The 23,355-nt window shown below is 45.2% G+C and overlaps 1 protein-coding gene across 1 annotated transcript in view; it reads right to left on the bottom strand.

Moving 5' to 3' along the window:
• Positions 1-241: 241 nt before the first annotated feature.
• The window catches only part of LOC124789922, a 73,094-nt gene continuing 49,980 nt past the window's right edge, over positions 242-23,355 (bottom strand). The window contains exon 4 of the mRNA XM_047257443.1: positions 242-978. Within this exon, the coding sequence (XP_047113399.1) occupies positions 760-978 (219 nt within the window). The 3' untranslated portion in view covers positions 242-759. The remainder of the gene's footprint in view (positions 979-23,355) is intronic.

Below are 23,355 nucleotides of genomic sequence, written 5' to 3'. Positions count from 1 at the left end.
TCTCAATTTTTCCACAGTTTTGTGATAGATTTGGAAAATTCTACAGTTTCATACTTCTGTAACTACTGTTTGTATGCTATGAAAAACTCATCGAAGAATCTCTCTTCCTTAGGAAGAAAAGTGTACCTATAGCAACAAATGCAGCCAGTAATAAGTGAAAAAATGATGAAATTACACATGTAAAAAAAGGTATTTTGCTACGTTTTTGAACTTCCACTGCGATGAGTGTGAGTCGTCATCCTTCTCGGTCATGGTGACAAAGTTTTATGAATTTATTTGTAAAAGTATAGGTAGTGGAAATTAAAATGTCCTGTGCTGACTCTCCTGTTCCAAGTCGGCCCGTTTGACGTCCTATTCCCCTTAAAGTACATGCAAGTAGATGTACGGGGTGATGGTGATGGAATCCCTACTTCACTGGATCTCTGCAGTTAAAATTAAACAAGTATTAGCGCAAAGCGGCGACGTTAACTTCATATGCGCTCAGTAGCTCCGACTACGAGAATTCTGGTGTGAACATCACGAAAAGAGCCCACTCACTAGACACACAACGACATTGTAATTCATCGTTTGTTTTTGAATAGTCCCAGGATGTTTAGTAGAGATTTCGAGGCGGTGAGTAGCTGAAGCAACAGAGTGACAACAGAGGGACGTTAGTAATTGGCAGCACCACATAGCATTTAGACCAGCATAGCGACTGCTTCAGTGAAGTCAGAACGGTTCTCTGGTTCGGCAGCGTTGGACTGGGCTGTCCGGAGGTGGTTAGAAGTAGGGTTGGAAGTGGACGTCCTGGAAGACGGTGACGGGCCCGGAGCGGGGGTGCAGGGCGGTGGCGAGGCAGCGGTAGAGGCCCACGTCGAGCGGCGAGGCGCGGTCCACCAGCAAGGCTGAGCCGCCGGGCAGCGGGCGCGGCCACAGGTGGCCCTGGCTGTGGATGCGGCTCGAGCTGCCCGACCTGTCCACTCTGGTCCACACCACGTTCTGCAACACGCAGTTACGTCCAATATGAAATACACACATCAAAAAAAGTTTTGCATCACCCCAGTTCCCAGAACTAAAGATAGACGTTGACTGTGGATATAGTACCACAGACACAGTCCCTTTCACTGTTCAGAGATGTCACTAAACCCTCCCAAAGATGCAAACAACCGTGCATGAGCGGCGCTTGTGAGACGGAGGGGATCCGACAGCCGATCAATTCCAGTCGTTCCACCAGGAAGGACGTACACGGCTCGTGTTGTTTGCAGTTCAACCATGCCTAGACGGTCAGTACCGCGGCTCTATCATGTCCGCATTGTTACTTTCTACCAGGAAGGTCTCTCAACAAGGAAAGTGTCCAGGCGTCTCGGAGTGAACCAAAGCGATGTTGTTCGGACATCGAGGAGATACAGAGAGACGAACTGTCGATGACATGCCTCTCTCAGGCCGCCCAAGGGCTACTACTGCAATGGATGACCGCTACCTACGGATTATGGCTCGGAGGAACCCTGACAGCAACGCCACCATGTTGAATAACGCGTTTGGTGCAGCCACAGGACGTCGTGTTACGACTCAAACTGTGCGCAATAGGCTGCATGATGCGCAACTTCACTCCCGACGTCCATGGCGAAGTCCATCTTTGCAAAGACGACACCATGCAGCGCGGTACAGATGGGCCCAACAACATGCCGAATGGACATCTCAGGGTTGGCATCACGTTTTCACCGATGAGTGTCGCATATGCCTTCAACCAGACGTGTTTGGAGGCAACCCGGTCTGAACGCCTTAGACATATTGTCCAGCGAGTGAAGCAAAGTGGAGGTTCCCTGATGTTTTGGGGCGGCATTATGTGGGGCCTAAGTACACCACTGGAGGTCATGGAAATCACCGTAACAGCTGTACGACACGTGAATGCCGCCCTCCACCCGATAGTGCAACCATATCGGCAGCATATTGGCGAGGCATTCGTCTTCATGGACGACAATTCGCGCCCCCATCGTGCACATCTTGTGAATGACTTCCATTAGGATAACGACATCGTTCGACTAGAGTGGCCATCATGTTCTCCAGACATGAACCCTATCGAAAAGGTCTAGCTAGGATGGATTGAAAAAGGCTGTCTATGGACGACGTGACCCACCAACCACTTTGAGCGACCTACGCCGAACCGCCGTTGACAATCTGGACCAACAGTGCTTGATGAACTTGTGGACAGTATGCCACGACGAATACAGGCACGCATCAATGCAAGAAGACGTGCTGCTGGGTATTAGAGGTACTGGTGTGTATAGCAATCTGGATACCACCTCTGCAGGTCTCGCTGTATGGTGGTACAACACGCAATATGTGGTTTTCATGAGCAATAAAAAGGGCGGAAATGATGTTTATATTGATCTCTATTCCAATTTTCTGTATAGGTTTCGGAACTCTCAGCAGAGCGGTGACGCAAAACTTTTTTTGATGTGTGTATTACACGTCATTACTACACTGAAGCGCCAAAGGAACTGGTATAGGTGTGCGTATTCAAATACACAGATATGTAAACAGGCCGAATACGGCGGTGCTGTCGGTAACGCATATATAAGGTAACAAGTTTCTGGCGCAGTTCTTAGATCGGTTACTGTTGCTACAATGCCAGGTTATCAAGGTTTAAGTGAGTTTGAACGTGGTGTTACAGTCGGCGCATGAGCGATGGGACGTGGCATCTCCGAGGTAGCGATGAAGTGGAGATTTTGCCGAACGACCGTTTCACGAGTGTACCGTGAATATCAGGAATCTGCTAAAACATCAAAACTCCGACATCGCTGCGGCCGGAAAAAGATCCTGCAAGAACGAGACCAACGACGACTGAAGAGAATCGTTCAAAGTGACAGAAATGCAACCCTACCGCGAATTGCTACAGCTTTCAAAGCTTGACCATCAACAAGTGTCAGTGTACGAACCATTCAGCGAAACGTCATCGATACTGGCTCTCGGAGCCGAAGACCCACTCGTGTATCCTTGACTACTGCACGACATAAAGCTTTACGCCTCGCCTGGGCCCGTCAACACCGACCTTGGACTGCTGATGACTGGAAATATGTTGCCTGATCGGATGAGTGTACGGGTATGCAGACAATCTCATGAATCCATGGACCCTCCATGTCAGCAGGGGACTGTTCAAGCTGGTGGAAGCTCTGTACTGGGTTGGGACGTGTGCAGTTGGAGTGATATGGGACCCCTGACACTACTCTGACAGGTGACACGTACGTAAGTGTCCTGTCTCATCACATGCATCCATTCGTGTCCATTATGCATTCCGACGAACTTGGGCAATTCCAGCAGGACAATGCGACACCCCACACGTCCAGAATTGCTACAGAGTGGCTCCAGGAACATTCTTCTGAGTTGAAACGCTTCCGCTGGTCACCAGACACCCTAGACATGAACATTATTGAGCATATCTGGTATGCCTTGCAACGTGCTGTTCAGACGAGATCTCTACCCCCTCATACTCTTACGGGTTTATGGATAGCCCTGCAGGATTCATGATGTCATTTCGCTCCAGCACTGCTTCAGACATTAGTCCATGCCATATCGTGTTGTGGCACTTCTGCGTGCTCGCGGGGTCCCTACACGATAGTAGGCAAGTGTAACAGTTTCTTTGGCTCTTCAGTGTATAACATCTCATGTTTATTTTGAAGACTCCAATGTATGAAAAGTAGTTTTATTGCGACATACGAGGTATGGCTATGAAATAGCTGGACTGAGGCTGTCACAGAGTAAGTACGCATCCAGCAAAGATGAAAGACCAATAATTGTTAAGAGTGAAGTCTTCTCATCCAAATGCGGGATCTCTGGCGTCTGAAGACAAATCACTATGGCCGTGGCTTTCGTTTGTGTAAGACGTGTTATTGTAATAATACAGCAACGAATCGGCGCTAAGTTTCTCATGACACTTGCAAAACTGCTACTGAAACCTATCTGTTACTAAAAGAAGAATATGGAGAAGACTGATTATCACCTACGCGAGTTTTTGAGTGGTTTAAGCTTTTCCAAGGTGGCCGAGAAGACGATGAAGATGACTCACGTCCAGGACACCCTTCAACACCAAAAGTGCGTGAAAATATCGAAAATGTAAGTAATTTGATTCGATCTGACCGTCGGCTGAGTGTCGATCGAATGTTGTAACTGAAGGAGCTGAGAAAGAAAGCGTGAGGCAAATTTCACATAACCAGTTTAACATGGGAAAAGCGTGTGCGAAACTGGTGCCGAAAATTCTCACAATCAAGCAAAAAGAAGCACTTGAAAATATTTGTTCTGACTCTTTGAATACCATTGAAAATCATCCTAATTTCTTGGAAAGAGTGATAACATGTGACGAATCTTCGTTTTTCAGTTATGATCCAGAAACTAAGCACCAATCCATGCGCTGTAAGGGTCCTAGTTCACCGAGAGCGAAAAAAGCTCGAATGAGCAAATCACGACCTAAAGCTATTTTGATTTTTTTTCGATATTCATGCAATTGTGTATCTTCACCGGGTTCCTGAAGGTCAAATTATTAACCAATATTACTACCTTGGAGTTCCTACTGAACTCCACCTCAACTCCGCGAAAAAATAAGAAAAGAAAAACTACCCGAATTGTGGAAGAATAGGTCATGGGTTCTGCATCAAGACGACGCACCGGCTTATACCACATTCTCTGTTAAGAGTTTTCTACTGTTGTTTGCTACTGTTGGATCACCCACCGTATTCGCATGACATAACACCAAGTGACTTTTAGCTATTTCCGTAGGTCAAATCTGTATTAAAAGGGAAAAGATTTCAGTCTCTTGAAGCAGTGAAAGAAAAGCATCATGTGTCATCATCGAGCTCACAGGGGAAGATTTCCAACACCGTTTCCATCAATGGAAAATTCGCATGTAGCGTTGTAGGGATAGAAGAGGGGAGTATGTTAATGGTGACAATAGCTAAAATGTACGTTTTTGAAATAAAATGGTTTACAGCAACAGTCCTGTTGTTTTATAGCCACACCTGGTTTTCAACATACTGCCCTCTGTGATTCTCAGCAAGGCAGCGATGTACATCTCTGATCGAGCAGTTTTCATCCTCTCTTTGAACTCGCTGACGATTTCAGAGATTAGTTCTGGATAATTATTTGTAGCATATTGATGCTTCTTGCAATAATCTCAGCCGCCATTTTGTGGAAGAATAATTGGATTAGTTATTACTGCGACTTCTAATGAATTTAGCATATAAAACTAGCATACATGAGTGCATGCTGGCAATCGAAAATTTACAATGCGTGAAAGAAGAATAAAAAATACTAAAAAGTTAACGAACTCTTTATCATTTAATAGTCACTACTAATCCCCACAGATTTTCGTGTTCGTAGAACAAGCTGCCGGACAGGGATGATGTTGATGAAAAAGCAAACTGTTGCCGTATTTCGTAATTTCAACAGATACGCTCATAATAAGAACGTCAAAGGGACTTAATATTCAACACAACATTCAACGAGATACAAGACCGTACGCGGTGTTTAAAAAAATAAGTCTCCCTACTGTTATAGGAGACAGTATAGTGTGTTCATAAAAGAATTACTCAGTTATGAATTTTAATAGTACTTTCATTTGTATCCCCATATTATCCATAGTTATTTCGTGCTTTACACTTATTGAGCGTATTTGAATTCCGATTTTGCGACTACAGTCATTCATGGTAGCGTTTTACAAGTCAGGTTATCTTTGTACCTTTTACTGCCTCTTTTCAAATGGCTCTGCTCTACCCAGTTGCATTATTTTGTACTAAAAGTAACAGGTTTATCACAGATATCATTTCTAGTTAGTATTTCAATTGTATTTCCAACTTTCTACAAGGCTTGTGATTATCTGTTAATTGCGTTGGCTATGAAGAGAACTTCTGCCGATAGTGATCTAAGCAGAACAATGCCAACTCGCCAGCTACGACATAGCCGCGAATATAAACAGTGATCAAGGTACTGTCAAATGTTTTTTTTTTTATTCCAGTCTTTGATCACAATATAAATTCCTTTGGTGATGACCGGTTTCAGTCAGTAATGACCAGCTTCAGATCTGTTCTACACCATGTTCCTAGTGTGATAAAGCCGTAATGGCATCGTCAAAACATATAAATACACTCAGCAAAGCATCTTCACGTAGGACTAAAATATGGTGTAAAATAGGCCACATCGCCCACAAAGTCATTTTGCAACTGGCTCCCACACAGAGAGAGGACAGTTGTAAGTCTCAGGACTGTTGGATATGAAGTCCAGCTTTCCCCTCTCTAGTGGCGAAACGCCGGATCCTGACTGGCATTGGCAGTAGCTTGTGCAAAATTCTCTGCAAGCGTCCGAGCAATGTCTCTGGGTGTTATTTGGAGACACCCTTGTTTCAGCACTGCTGCTAATTGTAAACGACTGCGTTTACTAGAAATCCTCCTGATGGCTTCCCATAGTTTCGTATAACATGTGAAACGGTTGGTAGAGTCCAGAAACGCTTGCCATGACCTTTTCTTGCTCTCCTTAATTATACGTCGAGCCCCTGCTCTCGCGACCCGAAAGGCTTTAAGGTTGTCTGGTGTAGAGCAGCGTTTAAATCGTTGAAGAGCCGCACGCCTGTGCCGAATGGCTGAACTCATCTGTCCACCAAGGTATAGGTCGCCTCCTAAGATGACCTGAGGACTTTGGGATGGATAAACCAGCAGCTTGATGCATCACTCTCATGATGTGGTCCACCCATTCCTGGACGTTGTTGCGATGTTCAAACACAATCACCTGGCTGAACAACGTCCAGTTACCCCTGCTTACCATTCATGTTGGTGGCTTCTCTTCAGGTTGTGCTCCAGTCAGTGGTGAATGCGAAGTGGCCACTGGAATGCACATCATCAATGACCTCCCACTGAACACAGTTGGCGAGGGCTGGAGAGCAGAAAGAGAGATCAATGGCGGAGAATGACCCAGTAGCAGTGCACAGAGTCGGAGTACCTGCATTGAGGGTGCACAACTGGTGAGATGTCGTGAGGCTCTCCAAAACCCGACCCTGAGGCCAAGTTGATGTCGAGTCCCACAAGCCATGATGGGCATTGAAGTCTCCCAGGCGGAGAAATGGTCAAGGGAGTTTTTCTATAAGACTTGTGAGAGTCTCACAGTCTGTTGCATCTTGCGGATGTAAATACAGCCAGCAAACAGTGATCCTCCGACAATAACTTCAACTGCAACTGCTTGCACGTCAGTAGCCAGGGGAAGAGCAGAAGAGTGGTGTGCGTTAGTGACAAACACAGCGACCCCTCCCTTGGCTCTTTCCGCCGATAGTTCATCCTTGTGGTACAGCATATGGCCCCATAGCACAGGGACGTCAATATCTTTAAAATGTGTTTCTTGTAAATGCAAGCACAAGGGGTGAGCCTGTGCTGGAAGTTTCAGTTCCTCCTCCTGAACCCATTCATGTTCCACCGTAGTATGGGAGCCCTTTTATTGGTATGGTTTTCATCTACCCCTATCTTTGCACCGGGAAGGTGGAATGGGAGGGGGGGGGGGAGACTGGAGGGACTGCATGGATCCTAAGCATCTAACGCCATTATGTCCTCCTCATCAGTCAGACGTGCCAGAATAATGTCTGACAGCACCTGGGACAGCTTTTGACCCGAACGTCATGATCCTTTCCCTACATCCTGTCCCTTCGAGGATAAGGGGAAAGGGGGCGTTGAGAGGCACTCTGCATTTCGTGTGTCTTGTTGATGGCCACCACGGAACTGGCGCTGGTGTTGGCCGCTGCTTGCATTGCTTTATCCTCACTCGCTTTGTCTTGACATATACACAGTCAGGTGGGAAGTGGCACGATAGACGTCGTCATGTCGAGGCGTCCACGTTGGGAACAGATTTCCGTACCATGGAAGAATAAGAAGCGGCAAAGACAAGGGATTTCATCGCCTTATATTCTTTTTTGGCTTCGGCAAAGGGGATCCGCTTGGTCACTTTTATTTCCTGCATTTTGCGTTCCTCAGCAAAAACAGAACAGTCTCGGCTAAAGATTGGGTGGCTCCCAGAGCGGTTGATGGAGGTCGCCGGCGATGGGCAGTCATCCCAGCCTCATGGGCTGCTTTTCTGCACTTTCCGCAGGTAGCTTCACCTCCGCAGCTTATGCTTGTATGGCCAAAACACTGGTATTTATAGCACTGCATAGGGCTTAGTATGTAAGGACCTTGCCATAATATGTTCAGGCAGCGTCGGAGAAATGAATGTGACCATGAAAGTTGCAGTTTTTTCAGTTTCTCCATCATTCCATCGTGCTCGTTGCTCCACATCAACTATCCGCCAATTCTTGCTTCAGTTCCACTATGTCCATGTCCATGATATTGCGGCACGTGACCACGCCCTTGCTGGAGTTAACAGAGGTAGCATCTCGACAACGATATCATATTCACCCAATCTGTGCGATTTCTGAAGAAGTTCAACCTGCAGTGATCAGTCAGTTTCGGCTAGCAAGGAACCATTATGTCAGTGTTCAATAAACTTTAACGTGCCAGCAAGTCCTTCCAAACCTTTATGGATATAGAAACGGGACACTTTTTCAAATGTCCCCTCCTTCCTCTTTATCAACCGAAACAAATTGTTATTTATGACTCCGTGAGCCCTGTTACTTAAGTCAAAATTATTATTATTATCAGGATGGCTATCCTCTCTCTTTCTTTTAGATGAATGGGTGTGAGTACTCGCAGGGGGTACAGCCATCACTCTAGGAGGAGAACAGGAAGATTTTGAGGATTCCATCTCGGTCCCACGAGCAGCTAAGGAAATAAGGGTCCACTCAGACACTTCAGATAGAACATACCCGAGTGCTGCAGTCTACGTTGTTGTCACTGGCCTCTAGTTATGTACTTCGAGGTAGAACCGTGTGTGTTAGACCTAGAATTACAACTAGATGTCCTTGCATGTCTCCTTCTCTTTACCATGTAGTTATTTTAGTCGTATGTGACACATTTAGTGGTTATGCACCCGTCTTCAATTTCACATGGGTTTGCAATTACCCTCACTTGGGTTTCGCAGGACATGACTTGTGGCATTGCCAGTGTTTTTGTTGTAACAGTGTACGTATTGTCAACTTACAGATTGCCGTCACGTGTTCATAGCCGCACGTTAAATACACTCCTGGAAATGGAAAAAAGAACACATTGACACCGGTGTGTCAGACCCACCATACTTGCTCCGGACACTGCGAGAGGGCTGTACAAGCAATGATCACACGCACGGCACAGCGGACACACCAGGAACCGCGGTGTTGGCCGTCGAATGGCGCTAGCTGCGCAGCATTTGTGCACCGCCGCCGTCAGTGTCAGCCAGTTTGCCGTGGCATACGGAGCTCCATCGCAGTCTTTAACACTGGTAGCATGCCGCGACAGCGTGGACGTGAACCGTATGTGCAGTTGACGGACTTTGAGCGAGGGCGTATAGTGGGCATGCGGGAGGCCGGGTGGACGTACCGCCGAATTGCTCAACACGTGGGGCGTGAGGTCTCCACAGTACATCGATGTTGTCGCCAGTGGTCGGCGGAAGGTGCACGTGCCCGTCGACCTGGGACCGCACCGCAGCGACGCACGGATGCACGCCAAGACCGTAGGATCCTACGCAGTGCCGTAGGGGACCGCACCGCCACTTCCCAGCAAATTAGGGACACTGTTGGTCCTGGGGTATCGGCGAGGACTATTCGCAACCGTCTCCATGAAGCTGGGCTACGGTCCCGCACGCCGTTAGGCCGTCTTCCGCTCACGCCCTAACATCGTGCAGCCCGCCTCCAGTGGTGTCGCGACAGGCATGAATGGAGGGACGAATGGAGACGTGTCGTCTTCAGCGATGAGAGTCGCTTCTGCCTTGGTGCCAATGATGGTCGTATGCTTGTTTGGCGCCGTGCAGGTGAGCGCCACAATCAGGACTGCATACAACCGAGGCACACAGGGCCAACACCCGGCATCATGGTGTGGGGAGCGATCTCCTACACTGGCCGTACACCACTGGTGATCGTCGAGGGGACACTGAATAGTGCACGGTACATCCAAACCGTCATCGAACCCATCGTTCTACCATTCCTAGACCGGCAAGGGAACTTGCTGTTCCAACAGGACAATGCACGTCCGCATGTATCCCGTGCCACCCAACGTACTCTAGAAGGTGTAAGTCAACTACCCTGGCCAGCAAGATCTCCGGACCTGTCCCCCATTGAGCATGTTTGGGACTGGATGAAGCGTCGTCTCACGCGGTCTGCACGTCCAGCACGAACGCTGGTCCAACTGAGGCGCCAGGTGGAAATGGCATGGCAAGCCGTTCCACAGGACTACATCCAGCATCTCTACGATCGTCTCCATGGGAGAATAGCAGCCTGCATTGCTGCGAAAGGTGGATATACACTGTACTAGTGCCGACATTGTGCATGCTCTGTTGTCTGTGTCGATGTGCCTGTGGTTCTGTCAGTGTGATCATGTGATGTATCTGACCCCAGGAATGTGTCAATAAAGTTTCCCCTTCCTGGGACAATGAATTCACGGTGTTCTTATTTCATTTTCCAGGAGTGTATATATGTTGGATTTATTTATGTAGCCTGTTGCGTAGTCTTGTCACTGGTCAATTAATAATGTGGTTTGTCTTTTAGGCGATATGTATGGCCAGTATCTTTCTTTTGATATTTTGATTGCATGGATGTAATGGCTATTGGTTTCAATGTGGTTGGAAGACCAAGGTGTGTACTGGATACGGTACATTTATTCATAAGTATATGTAATTTTAAATTCATTTTTGTGTGTGTGTGTGTTCATTTGTGTTTAATGCATATGAGTACTTTTGAGTGGTTTGTTAGTCAGCAAGCTTTTCTGATACTTCATGAATAGATGCTGTTGAGTTCTCCTTTATGGTGCACTGCATCCCTGCGTGCTAGTTAGATAGTTGTTGTCCTCGTATGTTATTATTTCAAGGCAGTACATGATGTATGGATACTTTGGTACATGAATATTGTTCACCATGAATAGTTTCTTGTGGGTGTTTTCAAATATTCTGCATATGTTAAGATTATAGGTGGTGTCCTACATTTGGTCCTCTGACACGTCTTGGACGTTCATTTTATGTGTATGACATTAAGTGTGCCCTTCAATAGTTTACACCTCAGCATTTTATACTTTGGCATGACACACAGATGTATTTATATTGTCATATTGACAGCTTACCATACTGACATTTAGATTTTTGTGAGGTAGTCTTTCAGCAAGGGCTACTTTCTCACAGATGTGTAGATGCTTTTCATCTTGAACATTACCTTGAGTTCTACATATTCAGTGTATGATATGACATAGGTGGTTCTCAACATTTGGTCTCTTGACACGTTCTTGGACGTTCATTTTATATATATGACACAAATATGCCTACATTCGGTTTTCAGCTTAGCATTTTATAACTCTGATATGATGCTGTCCTTGTGTAAGGATACTAGCGCATAGATGCATGTTTCTTCGGTTTACTTATTTCTGAGGTTGTGGTTTCTTCCATACACTTACAATTTTCTACAATTATTTTTGTCGTTTAGTAGGTTATTCCAGGATTGTGCAGTAAAAATCATGGAATATTTAATTAATGAAGTTATTAATGAATAGCCTATTTGTATAATGTATAGAATGGGAATTCGTTATGGTATACCTTAGGTATGTGACAATGGATGTATCTGTTTGTTTTATCAAATGATTACTGAAAATTCACTTATAGTCTTGTCCTTGATTCTTATTCTGTTTTTAATCTGTCTCGGTAGTGGATAGTTGATAAGGTGATGATGGTACCATTACTGTTTATGCATACGGGCCTGAAGATGAGGCATTGAAGCACGGAACCTGGTACCCATTTAATAAATGACATCATAAGGACGGCTGTAGGTGTTCCATTTTATTACGTAACTGAACGGTAGAAGTTCCACAGTCCTCCAATCATAAGGATGGACATGCAAAAACATTTTCTATTTATCTTCATAATCGCGTTAATCAAGGGAAACACACAGAAACAGAATGCGCCAGCATTACATGAAACTTTTTTTATGTCAAATGTTCAAAAACACTCTTTTGTAATTGTTAGGTTCACCGCCAGTGTTTTTTGTTCCACATGAACGAAGGTAATGTTGACAGGTGGCTCACTCCACTGCTTGCCTTTACATGCGACCAACTTCATTGTTCCGCGACCATAAAATTCGTAGTATCAACTGTTTACTACAGTGAAATGGAAGTGTACTCAAAAGAGGAGTCAGCAGATGCCATTTGCTGTGTGCTGACTAGCAGATTGTATTGGTTGTGGCGCTCTGCGTTTGTATCGGGAGAGATTTCCAGAACGACATTGCCCCTACAGAAGGACATTCGAAACAACTTATCATCGTCTTAGGGAGCGTAGGACTTTCAAGCTTACTACCCGCGACTCTAAGGTCGTTGACACCTCACCTCAAGGAAGAACCTCTTCGTACAGTTGACGACGACAGCGTAAGGCAGTTAGCTGCAACCAGTAATATTTATCACATGACTGGAGAGTGCTACACAAGAACCTGCTGTATCTGCACAATGTATAGTGCGTTAGGGCACTATCAGCAGCTGATTTTCGTGCTCAGCTACACTTCTGTGAATGGTTCAATCAACTGTCTGTTAACCCTCACTTTAGAACAAATGTGTTGTTCACGGATGAGGCTTCGTTTCAATCTAGATGATTAATGTGTTCAAGAATTTTATTAACTGAGCTCTAACATGGAGAGCGGTTCTAGGCGCTACAGTTTGGAACCGCGCGACCGCTACGGTCGCAGGTTCAATCCTGCCTCGGGCATGGATGTGTGTGATGTCCGTAGGTTAGTTAGGTTTAAGTAGTTCTAAGTTCTAGGGGACTGATGACCTCAGAGGTTAAGTCCCATAGTGCTCAGAGCCATTTCTAACATGGAAATAAATGTGTCCGGACCCATGTTTATATACTATATTTTCTTCTTCTACATTTGAAGAATGTTTCCCCAAAGTTTGGTCGTACCTTTTTATTACACCCTGCTTATAGCCTTTAAGTGATGGTTGTACATTCTTTGCTTTGCTTATGTTTGTATTAGTAAGCACAATAACATTTTACGGTAGCACCAGACAATGGGATAACAAATAATCAGTGGAGCAGTTACATATACAAAGGTAAGTCAATTATTATCCGCAATTTAGTTATATTTTTGTTTATTTTGGTAGTACTGTCGTTTAACGTTGATTGCGCATGCTTTGTTTATTTGTTGTTATATCTTTGCAATTTTCAAGCTGCTAGGTTAGTTTCGTTATCGCTGCCGCGCTGTTAATCACGGCTGCTCCGTTATCTATTTGCACCAAAGAAGAGCAACGTTCAGTGATCCGTTTTTGTGATCGAAAGGCGTATCAGGGGCAGAAATTAATCGAAGACCTTCGGTACAGTACGGGAACAGTGTTTTGCCACGACGGAGTGTCTACGAATAGATTAAAAAATTCCGGAATGGTCGCACAAGTGTTACGTACGATGAAGCAGCCGGACGACCGACTTCCGCCATAAATGAAGAAACCATTGAGCGTTCGCGTGAAATTATTCTCTTAGACAGACGATTAACTACTGACGAAGCGGCACATCGTCTGCAAATTAGTCACGGTTCTGCCTACGAAATTATCCACAACAGACTTGGGTTTCATAAAATTTCAGCAAGATGGGTACCGTGGTCTAGGGGTAGCGTCTTTGATTCATAATCAAAAAGGTCTTCGGTCCCGGGTTCGGTCCCCACCACTGCCTAAATTTTGATAAATAATCAGTATTGGCGGTCGAAGACATCCGGAATAAGAAGTCGGCCTCATTCTGCCAACGGCCTTGTCAAAGAGGGCGGAGGAGCGGATAGAGGTTCAGGGCACTCTCTTGTCCTAGGGTGGGAAATTGCCCCTAAAGGCGGAAGAATCGGCAATGATCAACGACATGAGGATGCAGAAGGCGATGGAAACCACTGCATTAAAGACACGTAACGTGTATCCACAGGACATGTGGCCTGTAATTGAAGAAGTGTCATGATGATCTCTCCATTGGCAAAAGATTCCGGAATAGTTCCCCATTCGGATCTCCGGAGGAGACTGCCAAGGGAGAGGTTACCATGAGAAAAAGATTGAATAATCAATGAAAGGATAACGTTCTACGAGTCGGGGCGTGGAATGTCAGAAGCTTGAACGTGGTAGGGAAACTAGAAAATCTGAAAAGGGAAATGCAAAGACTCAATCTAGATATAGTAGGGGTCGGTGAAGTGAAGTGGAAAGAAGACAAGGATTTCTGGTCAGATGAGTATCGGGTAATGTCAACAGCAGCAGAAAATGGTATAACAGTTGTAGGATTCGTTATGAATAGGTAGGTAGGGCAGAGGGTGTGTTACTGTGAACAGTTCAATGACCAGGTTGTTCTAATCAGAACCGACAGCAGACCAACACCGACAACGATAGTTCAGGTATACATGCCGACGTCGCAAGCTGAAGATGAACAGATAGAGAAAGTGTATGAGGATATTGAAAGGGTAATGCGGTATGTAAAGGGGGACGAAAATCTAATAGTCATGGGCGACTGGAATGCAGTTGTAGGGGAAGGAGTAGAAGAAAAGGTTACAGGAGAATATGGGCCTGGGACAAGGAATGAAAGAGGAGAAAGACTAATTGAGTTCTGTAACCAGTTTCAGCTAGTAATAGCGAATACCCTGTTCAAGAATCACAAGAGGAGCAGGTATACTTGGAAAAGGCCGGGAAGATTTCAATTAGATTACATCATGGTCAGACAGAGATTCCGAAATCAGATACTGGATTGTAAGGCGTACCCAGGAGCAGATATAGACTCAGATCACAATATAGTAGTGATGAAGAGTAGGCTGAAGTTCAAGACATTAGTCAGGAAGAATCAATACGCAAAGAAGTGAGATACGGAAGTACTAAGGAATGACGAGATACGTTTGAAGTTCTCGAACGCTATAGATACAGCAATAAGGAATAGCGCAGTAGGCAGTATAGTCGAAGAGGAATGGACATCTCTAAAAAGGGCCATCACAGAAGTTGGGAAGGAAAACATAGGTACAAAGAAGGTAGCTGCGAAGAAACCATGGGTAACAGAAGAAATACTTCAGTTGATTGATGAAAGGAGGAAGCACAAACATGTTCCGGGAAAATCAGGAATACAGAAATACAAGTCGCTGAGGAATGAAATAAATAGGAAATTCAGGGAAGCTAAGACGAAATGGCTGCAGGAAAAATGTGAAGACATCGAAAAAGATATGATTGTCGGAAGGACAGACTCAGCATACAGGAAAGTCAAAACAACCTTTGGTGACATTAAAAGCAACGGTGGTAACATTAAGAGTGCAACGGGAATTCCACTGTTAAATGCAGAGGAGAGAGCAGATAGGTGGAAAGAATACATTGAAAGCCTCTATGAGGGTGAAAATTTGTCTGATGTGATAGAAGAAGAAACAGGAGTCGATTTAGAAGAGATAGGGGATCCAGTACTAGAATCGGAATCTAAAGGGGCTTTGGAGGACTTACGGTCAAATAAGGCAGAAGGGATAGATAACATTCCATCAGAATTTCTAAAATCATTGGGGGAAGTGGCAATAAAACGACTATTCACGTTGGTGTGTAGAATATATGAGTCTGGCGACATACCATCTGACTTTCGGAAAAGCATCATCCACACAATTCCCAAGATGGCAAGAGCTGACAAGTGCGAGAATTATCCCACAATCAGCTTAACAGCTCATGCATCGAAGCTGCTTACAAGAACAATATACAGAAGAATGGAAAAGAAAATTGAGAATGCGCTAGGTGACGATCAGTTTGGCTTTAGGAAAAGTAAAGGGACGAGAGAGGCAACTCTGACGTTACGGCTAATAATGGAAGCAAGGCTAAAGAAAAATCAAGACACTTTCATAGGAATTGTCGACCTGGAAAAAGCGTTCGACAATATAAAATGGTGCAAGCTGTTCGAGAGTCTGAAAAAAGTAGGGATAAGCTATAGGGAGAGACGGGCCATATACAATATGTACAACAACCAAGAGGGAATAATAAGAGTGGACGATCAAGAACGAAGTGCTCGTATTAAGAAGGGTGTAAGACAAGGCTGTAGCCTCTCGCCTCTACTCTTCAATCTGTACATCGAGGAAGCAATGATGGAAATATAAGAAAGGTTCAGGAGTGGAATTAAAATACAAGGTGAAAGGATATCAATGATACGATTCGCTGATGACATTGCTATCCTGAGTGAAAGTGAAGAAGAATTAAATGATCTGCTGAACGGAATGAACAGTCTAATGAGTACACAGAATGGTTTGAGAGTAAATCGGAGAAAGACGAAGGTAATGAGAAGTAGTAGAAATGAGAACAGCGAGAAACTTAACATCAGGATTGATGGTCACGAAGTCAATGAAGTTAAAGAATTCTGCTACCTAGGCAGTAAAATAACCAATGACGGACGGAGCAAGGAGGACATCAAAAGTAGACTCGCTATGGCAAAAAAGGCATTTCTGGCCAAGAGAAGTCTACTAATATCAACCGGGCTTAATTTGAGGAAGAAATTTCTGAGGATGTACGTCTGGAGTACAGCATTGTATGGTAGTGAAACATGGACTGTGGGAAAACCGGAACAGAAGAGAATCGAAGCATTTGAGATGTGGTGCTATCGACGAATGTTGAAAATGAGGTGGACTGATAAGGTAAGGAATGAGGAGGTTCTACGCAGAATCGGAGAGGAAAGGAATATGTGGAAAACACTGATAAGGAGGAGGGACAGGATGATAGGACATCTGCTAAGACATGAGGGAATGAGTTCCATGGTACTAGAGGGAGCTGTAGAGGGCAAAAACTGTAGAGGAAGACTGAGATTGGAATACGTCAAGCAAATAATTGAGGACGTAGGTTGCAAGTGCTACTCTGAGATGAAGAGGTTAGCACAGGAAAGGAATTCGTGGCGGGCCGCATCAAACCAGTCAGTAGACTGATGACCAAGAAAAAAAAAGATGGGTCCCAAAAACAACTCACACAGTTGCATAAGCAAACGCGCTTGGACATCTGCAAAAACCATTTAGATCGCTTTGGTAACGAAGGGGACAACTTCTTAGACAGGATCATTACTGGTGACGAAACATGGATCCATCATTACGAGCCGGAGAGTAAACGGCAGAGTACGGAATGGAAACATCCAAATTCGCCGTGCAAGAAAAAGTTCACGACCCAACCGTCTGCAGGCAAAAGGGGAAAGGGGCACAACAATGAACAGTGTACGTTACAGTGAGATGCTTATTGCTAGGCTATAAAGCCTGGAATTCGAAGCAAACGCCGAAGATTGCTGGCAAAAGGTGTTGTATAGTTGCACGGCAATGCCCGTTCGCATACTGCTGCCCACACTACTGAAACGCTTTGAAGTACTGGATCATCCTCCATATAGTCCCGATCTTGCCCCTTCTATCACTTGTTTGGTCCTCAAACAGGCATTAAAAGGCTCTCGATTTGCCAAGGACGAAGCAGTGAAAAAAGCGGTGCATTCTTGGCTCCCAGCTCAACCGAGAACCTTCTCTTTTATGATGGCATCAGGAAGCTTGTACAACTATGGACCAAGTGCGTTGAAACGCAAGAAGACTACGTCGAAAAATGATGTTCTTGTACGTTTCCTATTTGATTACAATAAAATTTTATAACTACTTTGAGGATAATAATTGACTTACCCACGTAGTAAAACGTACATTTAAACCGCATGTGTTAGTAGCTGTATTTTCGCAAGCTTTACTGTAGCGAAAATCATTGGAGACCAGGTGAAGTTAAGTGCGTAGAAATAAAACACTAGTGTGGGCCGATCCTTGTTTCTGGAGTTTATTTATCGTCGTGGAAGCAAGGATGCCTTTACAAGAACGGACATCCACGCGGGCAACTTGAGCCCAGACACAGCAGTGTTGCCATTAATTCGCGTGACATTCACCGCCACGTTCAGTATTTGCAGGGAAATGTCAAAGATCTCGAGTGAGGTCTAGCATAGCGATGTTCCGACCTTTGCAATAGGTTGAGCCGTTCAACTATTACACGGGCCGCCGATCCTTTACTTGTTAATGGTCGATCCTTGTCCTATCATTTTCAGTGCAGTTCTTTGCCGCATATAATGAACTACGTAAATAATCCATAAGTATTATGAAAATGTATGTGTGTGTGTGTGTGTCTCTCTCTCTCTCTCTCTCTCTCTGTGTGTGTGTGTGTGTGTGTGTGTGTGTGTGTGTTTTCCGCGTCTTCTCCTTGTTTGAAAGTGGGTGTTCCATTTTCAATTTTTAAAGTTATATATACAGGTGGTCGAAACATGATGACTATTGCTCACCGCGTAATTGTGGCCACGTGACGCGCTAAGAAAAATATAAACGAGTAAGCGGACCAGAGACGAATGGTGCAAAAAAAATGTTCAAATGTGTGTGAAATCTTATGGGACTTAACTGCTAAGGTCATCAGTCTCTAAGCTTACACACTACTTAACCTAAATTATCCTAAGGACAAACACACACACCCATGCCCGAGGGAGGACTCGAACCTCCGCCGGGACCATCCGCACAGTCCATGACTGCAGAGCCTTAGACCGCTCGGCTAATACCGCGCAGCACGAATGGTGCAATCATCCCAGCGACAATAAAGGGCGCAAATGGGGAAAACCACTGACAGCCTGCATTCGCCGAGGCAGATGGAAATCCGCCTTAAAATCCATCCACAGGCTGGCCGGCACACCGGTCCTCGACGCTAATCCGCCGGGCAGATTCGTGCTGGGGACCGGCACGCCTTCCCGCTCGGGAAGCAGCGCGTTAGACCGCGCGGCTAGCGGGTCGGACCTTGACAAGGGTAGATTGTTATGGTGTGCCGCCTGGAAACGAGCATCTCGAAAAGGCCGAAGCTGATTGGTTGTTCGCGTGCCACTGACTGAGCTTCTGTGGGCAGTCGTTGAAGGACGGTGAATCACGAGAAGGCGACTTGATGATGGACGCCCATGCCTCGTCACGGAACATAAGAGTTCGGATGCTTGCCTGCTCTATAAAGCAGCATTCGTAGCGATTTAACGACAAGTGTTATGTCATACAGTTCAGTGCACACTGTCAGCTTCGGACCAGATGACTCCTACGTGTTTTCTTGTCGACCCAACGACACTGACAATTGTGACTGCAGTTGGTACGGGACCATTGAGATTGGGTCATGTATAAATGGAAAGGTGTTGCCTGGTGAGATGGATTAGGGTTCTTGTTTCACGACGTTGATAATTATTTCTAGATACGCCGTCATTCAAGCGAATGGCTGCTGCACAGCCCCACGGACGGAAACCTCGGTTTCCACGAGACCTTTGGTTGTAATCAAAGGTGTCATAATAGCTGTGGACTACGTGACATTATTATAGACCATCTGCGTCTCTTCATGCTTGATGTCTTCCGCAACGGCGACGCCATCTTGCAGCAGATAGCCCATGTTTGAAATACAGAATCGTGCTGCAGTGATTTGAGGAATATGTTAGTGAATTCACATTGTTGTCGTACCCACCGGACAAGCCTGATCTCAACTCAATGAAACACATTTGAGGCGCTTTCTGGCGTGTCCACAAAGCACCGTCCCGTAATTTACGGGTATTGCGCGACCTGTCTTAGACATCTGGTGTCACATACTTCCGTAAGCCTACGAAGGAATTTTCAAATCCATGCTATGGAGAATAGTAGCTGCACTGCGTTCCAAAGATTATTGCCATTAAGTATAAGGGGGCGTTTAAAAAGAAATGAGCCACAGGCATAATTACAGAAACCAATACCTGTATGTTAGAAGTATTGACCCTGGCTGTTGAGACACTTGTCTCACTGTGACACAAGGTGGTGAATGGCTGTCTCATAAAAATCCCGGGGCTGCGATATTAACTAGTTCCGCACGTACAGCTGAACGTCGTAGTCCGAGGTGAATCATTTGCCCCTAAGAGCCTTTTTAAGGGGACCAAAAATGACGTAATCACAGGGAGAGTGGTCCGGACTGTATGTAGGGTGGCCGAGAACCTCCCATTTGAATTTCTGCAGGAGTGACGCGACTGTGTTAGCCGTATGAGGCTTTGCATTGTCATGGAGCAGAATCGCCCCACGGGTGAGATTGCCTGGTCGTTTTGATTGGATCGCTTGGCGAAGGGTGGTCAAGGTTTGTGACTAACGCTGGGCATTCACTGATGCCCGTGCTGAATCTGAAGGGGGCCATCTTGGTAAAAGAAGGGGGCCATCTTGGTCGGCATAACCTTTCCTGTACTCGTGTGGATGGCCTTGGGTTTTTTGGTGGTGGTGACCCTGGATGCTTCCACTGTCGTTTTGATTCTGGTTCAAAGTGATGACACCATGACATTTCCGGCCACCACTCGTGCCAGGAACGCATTTCCTTCCTGAGCATAGCGCTGCAGATGAGCAAGACAGTGGGCCACTCGACATGCTTCCTGGTGTGGTTGAAGACTGTGGAGCACGCATTGGGCACACACTTTGCGCATATGCAGTCGTTCCTTCGTGATGGTGTGAACACTTCCGACGCTCAATCCGACTAAGGCGACTATGGCTTTCACTGTCACTCTGCGGTCCTGGGTAATGAATGCATCCACCAGCTGGACGATGTCATCGGTAAAGCAGTGTGGTGCTCCAGACCGTGCATCATCGGCTAACGACGCCCGTCCTTCCCTGAAGCGCTTGTGCCACGCCTTGACCCTTACAAGGAACATTCAGTGTTCGCCGTACACTTGTGACATTCGTCGATGAATATCTATTCCTCCCGCTCTCAGAAAACGAACAACACCTCGTTGCTCTTCTGTTGACACCTCCATGTCACTGTTTGCAATGCGACTGCTCTGTATAGTCACGTGACTTGCACGCGTGCCCTCGAGCGACGGGTTGTGAACTTCCACGCTCTGATCGGAACCACACCTCGTTACACACGCCACGATATTACCCTCCTGTCACCGGTTTGCTCATTCCAGACTCCGGCTCGTTTCTTTTTGAACGCCCCTTATAGATAGTCATAATGTTTTGCCTCGTCAATGTACGGGGGGAAGGGGGGTGGTAAAAAAGTAACGTGAAATTTTTTTTTAATTTCGCGAGCTTCAAACATCCGATTTTCAGAATTCTTTTTTATCTTGTTGGTACACATGTTCCTGATGTATGCTTGCATTTTCAGCTGCTTTTAGTTTATTGTTGCCAGTCGAAAAGTTCATACTTGTTTTCGAGTGCTCAGAGAAATTTTACTTTCGAGAAAGATGTATCAAAGAATCTGCATTAAATAAAGTGCAGCAGTGCATTCGAAATGTTGACTCTAGCTTCTGGCGAATCTGCTATGAGTAAGACAAGAGTTTACGGGTGGTGTAAACGTTTCAGAGAGGGTCGAGAAAACTTCGAAGACGACGACCGTCTTGGGCGCCCCAACACATCCATTACTGACGCCAATGTTGAAGAAGTAAAGAAAATGGTCCTCGAAAATCACTGAATCACCATCAGAGAGGTTGCTGACGATTACATCATAACCTTTAGCTTATTACAAGCAATTTTTCAGATGTTTTGACATGAAACGTGTAGCAGCGAAATTTGTTCCGAAACTGTTGAATTTCTGTCAAAACCGATGTGGCATAGGCATCACTCGGGAAATGCTTAATGAGGTCGATAACGATCTAGAACTTCTAAAGACGGTTATAACAGGCGACGAAACACGGGTAGATGGGTATGATGTCGTCCCACTGGAAACTCCCTGAAGAGCCAAGACCGAAAAAATTCGAGAAGTTCGATCGCATGTGAAGGATCTCCTCAGTATTTTCTTCGATTACAATGGATTTTGCATCATGAGTTCCTGCCTGAGTAGGCTCAATAAGGAATACTACCTGGGAGTTATGCGCCGATTGCGTGGAGCAATGCGAAGAAAACGTCCAGAATTGTTGCAACACTACTCGTGGAAATTGCATCCTAATAATTTTCTCGCCCACATTTCAATTCTTATTCGTGATTTTTTGGCAAAAAACAATACCGTTACGTTACCTCAGCCACCGTCTTCGTCGTACATGATCCCCTGAAACTTCTTTTAATTCCCGAGGTTGAAAAGAATCATGAAAGGACGTCGTTTTGCCACCATTGATGGGATAAAAACAGAACCGCTGAAGGAGCTGAAGACCAAAACAAGAGGGAGTTCCAGAAGGGCTTCCACGATTGGAAAAGACGCTGGTACAAGAGCATTAAATCTAAGGGGGATTGTTCTGAAAGGGACAAAGCTGATGTTGATGAATAAATAAATATTCTTTAAGAAAAACAAGAATTCCCGTTACTTCTTGATGACACCTCATATGTTCAATTTATTGTTATTTTTACGTTGTTTATTGACAACTGGTGATTCGGAAGGGTATTAAGTGTTCACACTTTTGCAATGTTTGGTGAAGCAATGAATCATTAAAAAATTGTGAGCAGTAAACTGTTTGGCCACGGTCAATGTGTAGATCATTATCGATGAAATTTGTCAAAGCATAAGAACACAGATCACGCTCTCAGAGTGATATCCTTAGGAATTCAAAAAGTTTCGTATCTTTTGCTTAGTGATATCACGCCTGCGTGTTTCAAAACGTTAACTTGAAAGATGTACGTTTATTTGAGGACATCTTTTGTTAGAGTAGCCGGCCGCGGTGGCCGTGCGGTTCTGGCGCTGCAGTCCGGAGCCGCAAGGCTGCTACGGTCGGAGGTTCGAATCCTGCCTCGGGCATGGGTGTGTGTGATGTCCTTAGGTTAGTTAGGTTTAAGTAGTTCTAAGTTCTAGGGGACTTATGACCTAAGATGTTGAGTCCCATAGTGCTCAGAGCCATTTGAACCATTTTTTTTTGTTAGAGTATATTGTATCAATTAGGTACGGCATTTTAACATTTTTATTTGCCATCTTCATCATATTCTACGCGAACCACTGTCTATACGAAGTGATCTGTAGGGTATGTGTTCTATTTTATCCTAACTTTCCCTCTGGAATCAATAGCCTCTGTTTCATGGACACTCTCTGGCTTGCTTTAAATCCATTCTGTTAGTTTGGCTATGGGATAAGGTGAATTTTCTGCTGTCCCCGAGCTTAGAACATGAGGGCTGAATTGTTGGAATGCTCAGGACGACAGCAGAGGGGAGGACTGGAGAACAAGGAGAGAATTGGGGGCAGATGACCCTATCCCGCTCTGTCTTGCAGTACGTGACTTGGAGAGCGTAGGTGGAATGATATTTTCCGTCGAATTCATGAGCGAGTGTTTTCTTTGGTTGCTGGAAGTTTGTGGTAGAAGCTTCGACATCTTGCTAGAAAATCTGTAAGTTAAAACGGGCGAACA

The sequence above is a fragment of the Schistocerca piceifrons genome, chromosome 3, assembly GCF_021461385.2.
Source record: "Schistocerca piceifrons isolate TAMUIC-IGC-003096 chromosome 3, iqSchPice1.1, whole genome shotgun sequence".
Classification (NCBI taxonomy): Eukaryota; Metazoa; Arthropoda; class Insecta; order Orthoptera; family Acrididae; genus Schistocerca; species Schistocerca piceifrons.
Note: the sequence above shows the minus strand (reverse complement) of the source record. Positions and strands in the feature narration are given on the sequence as shown.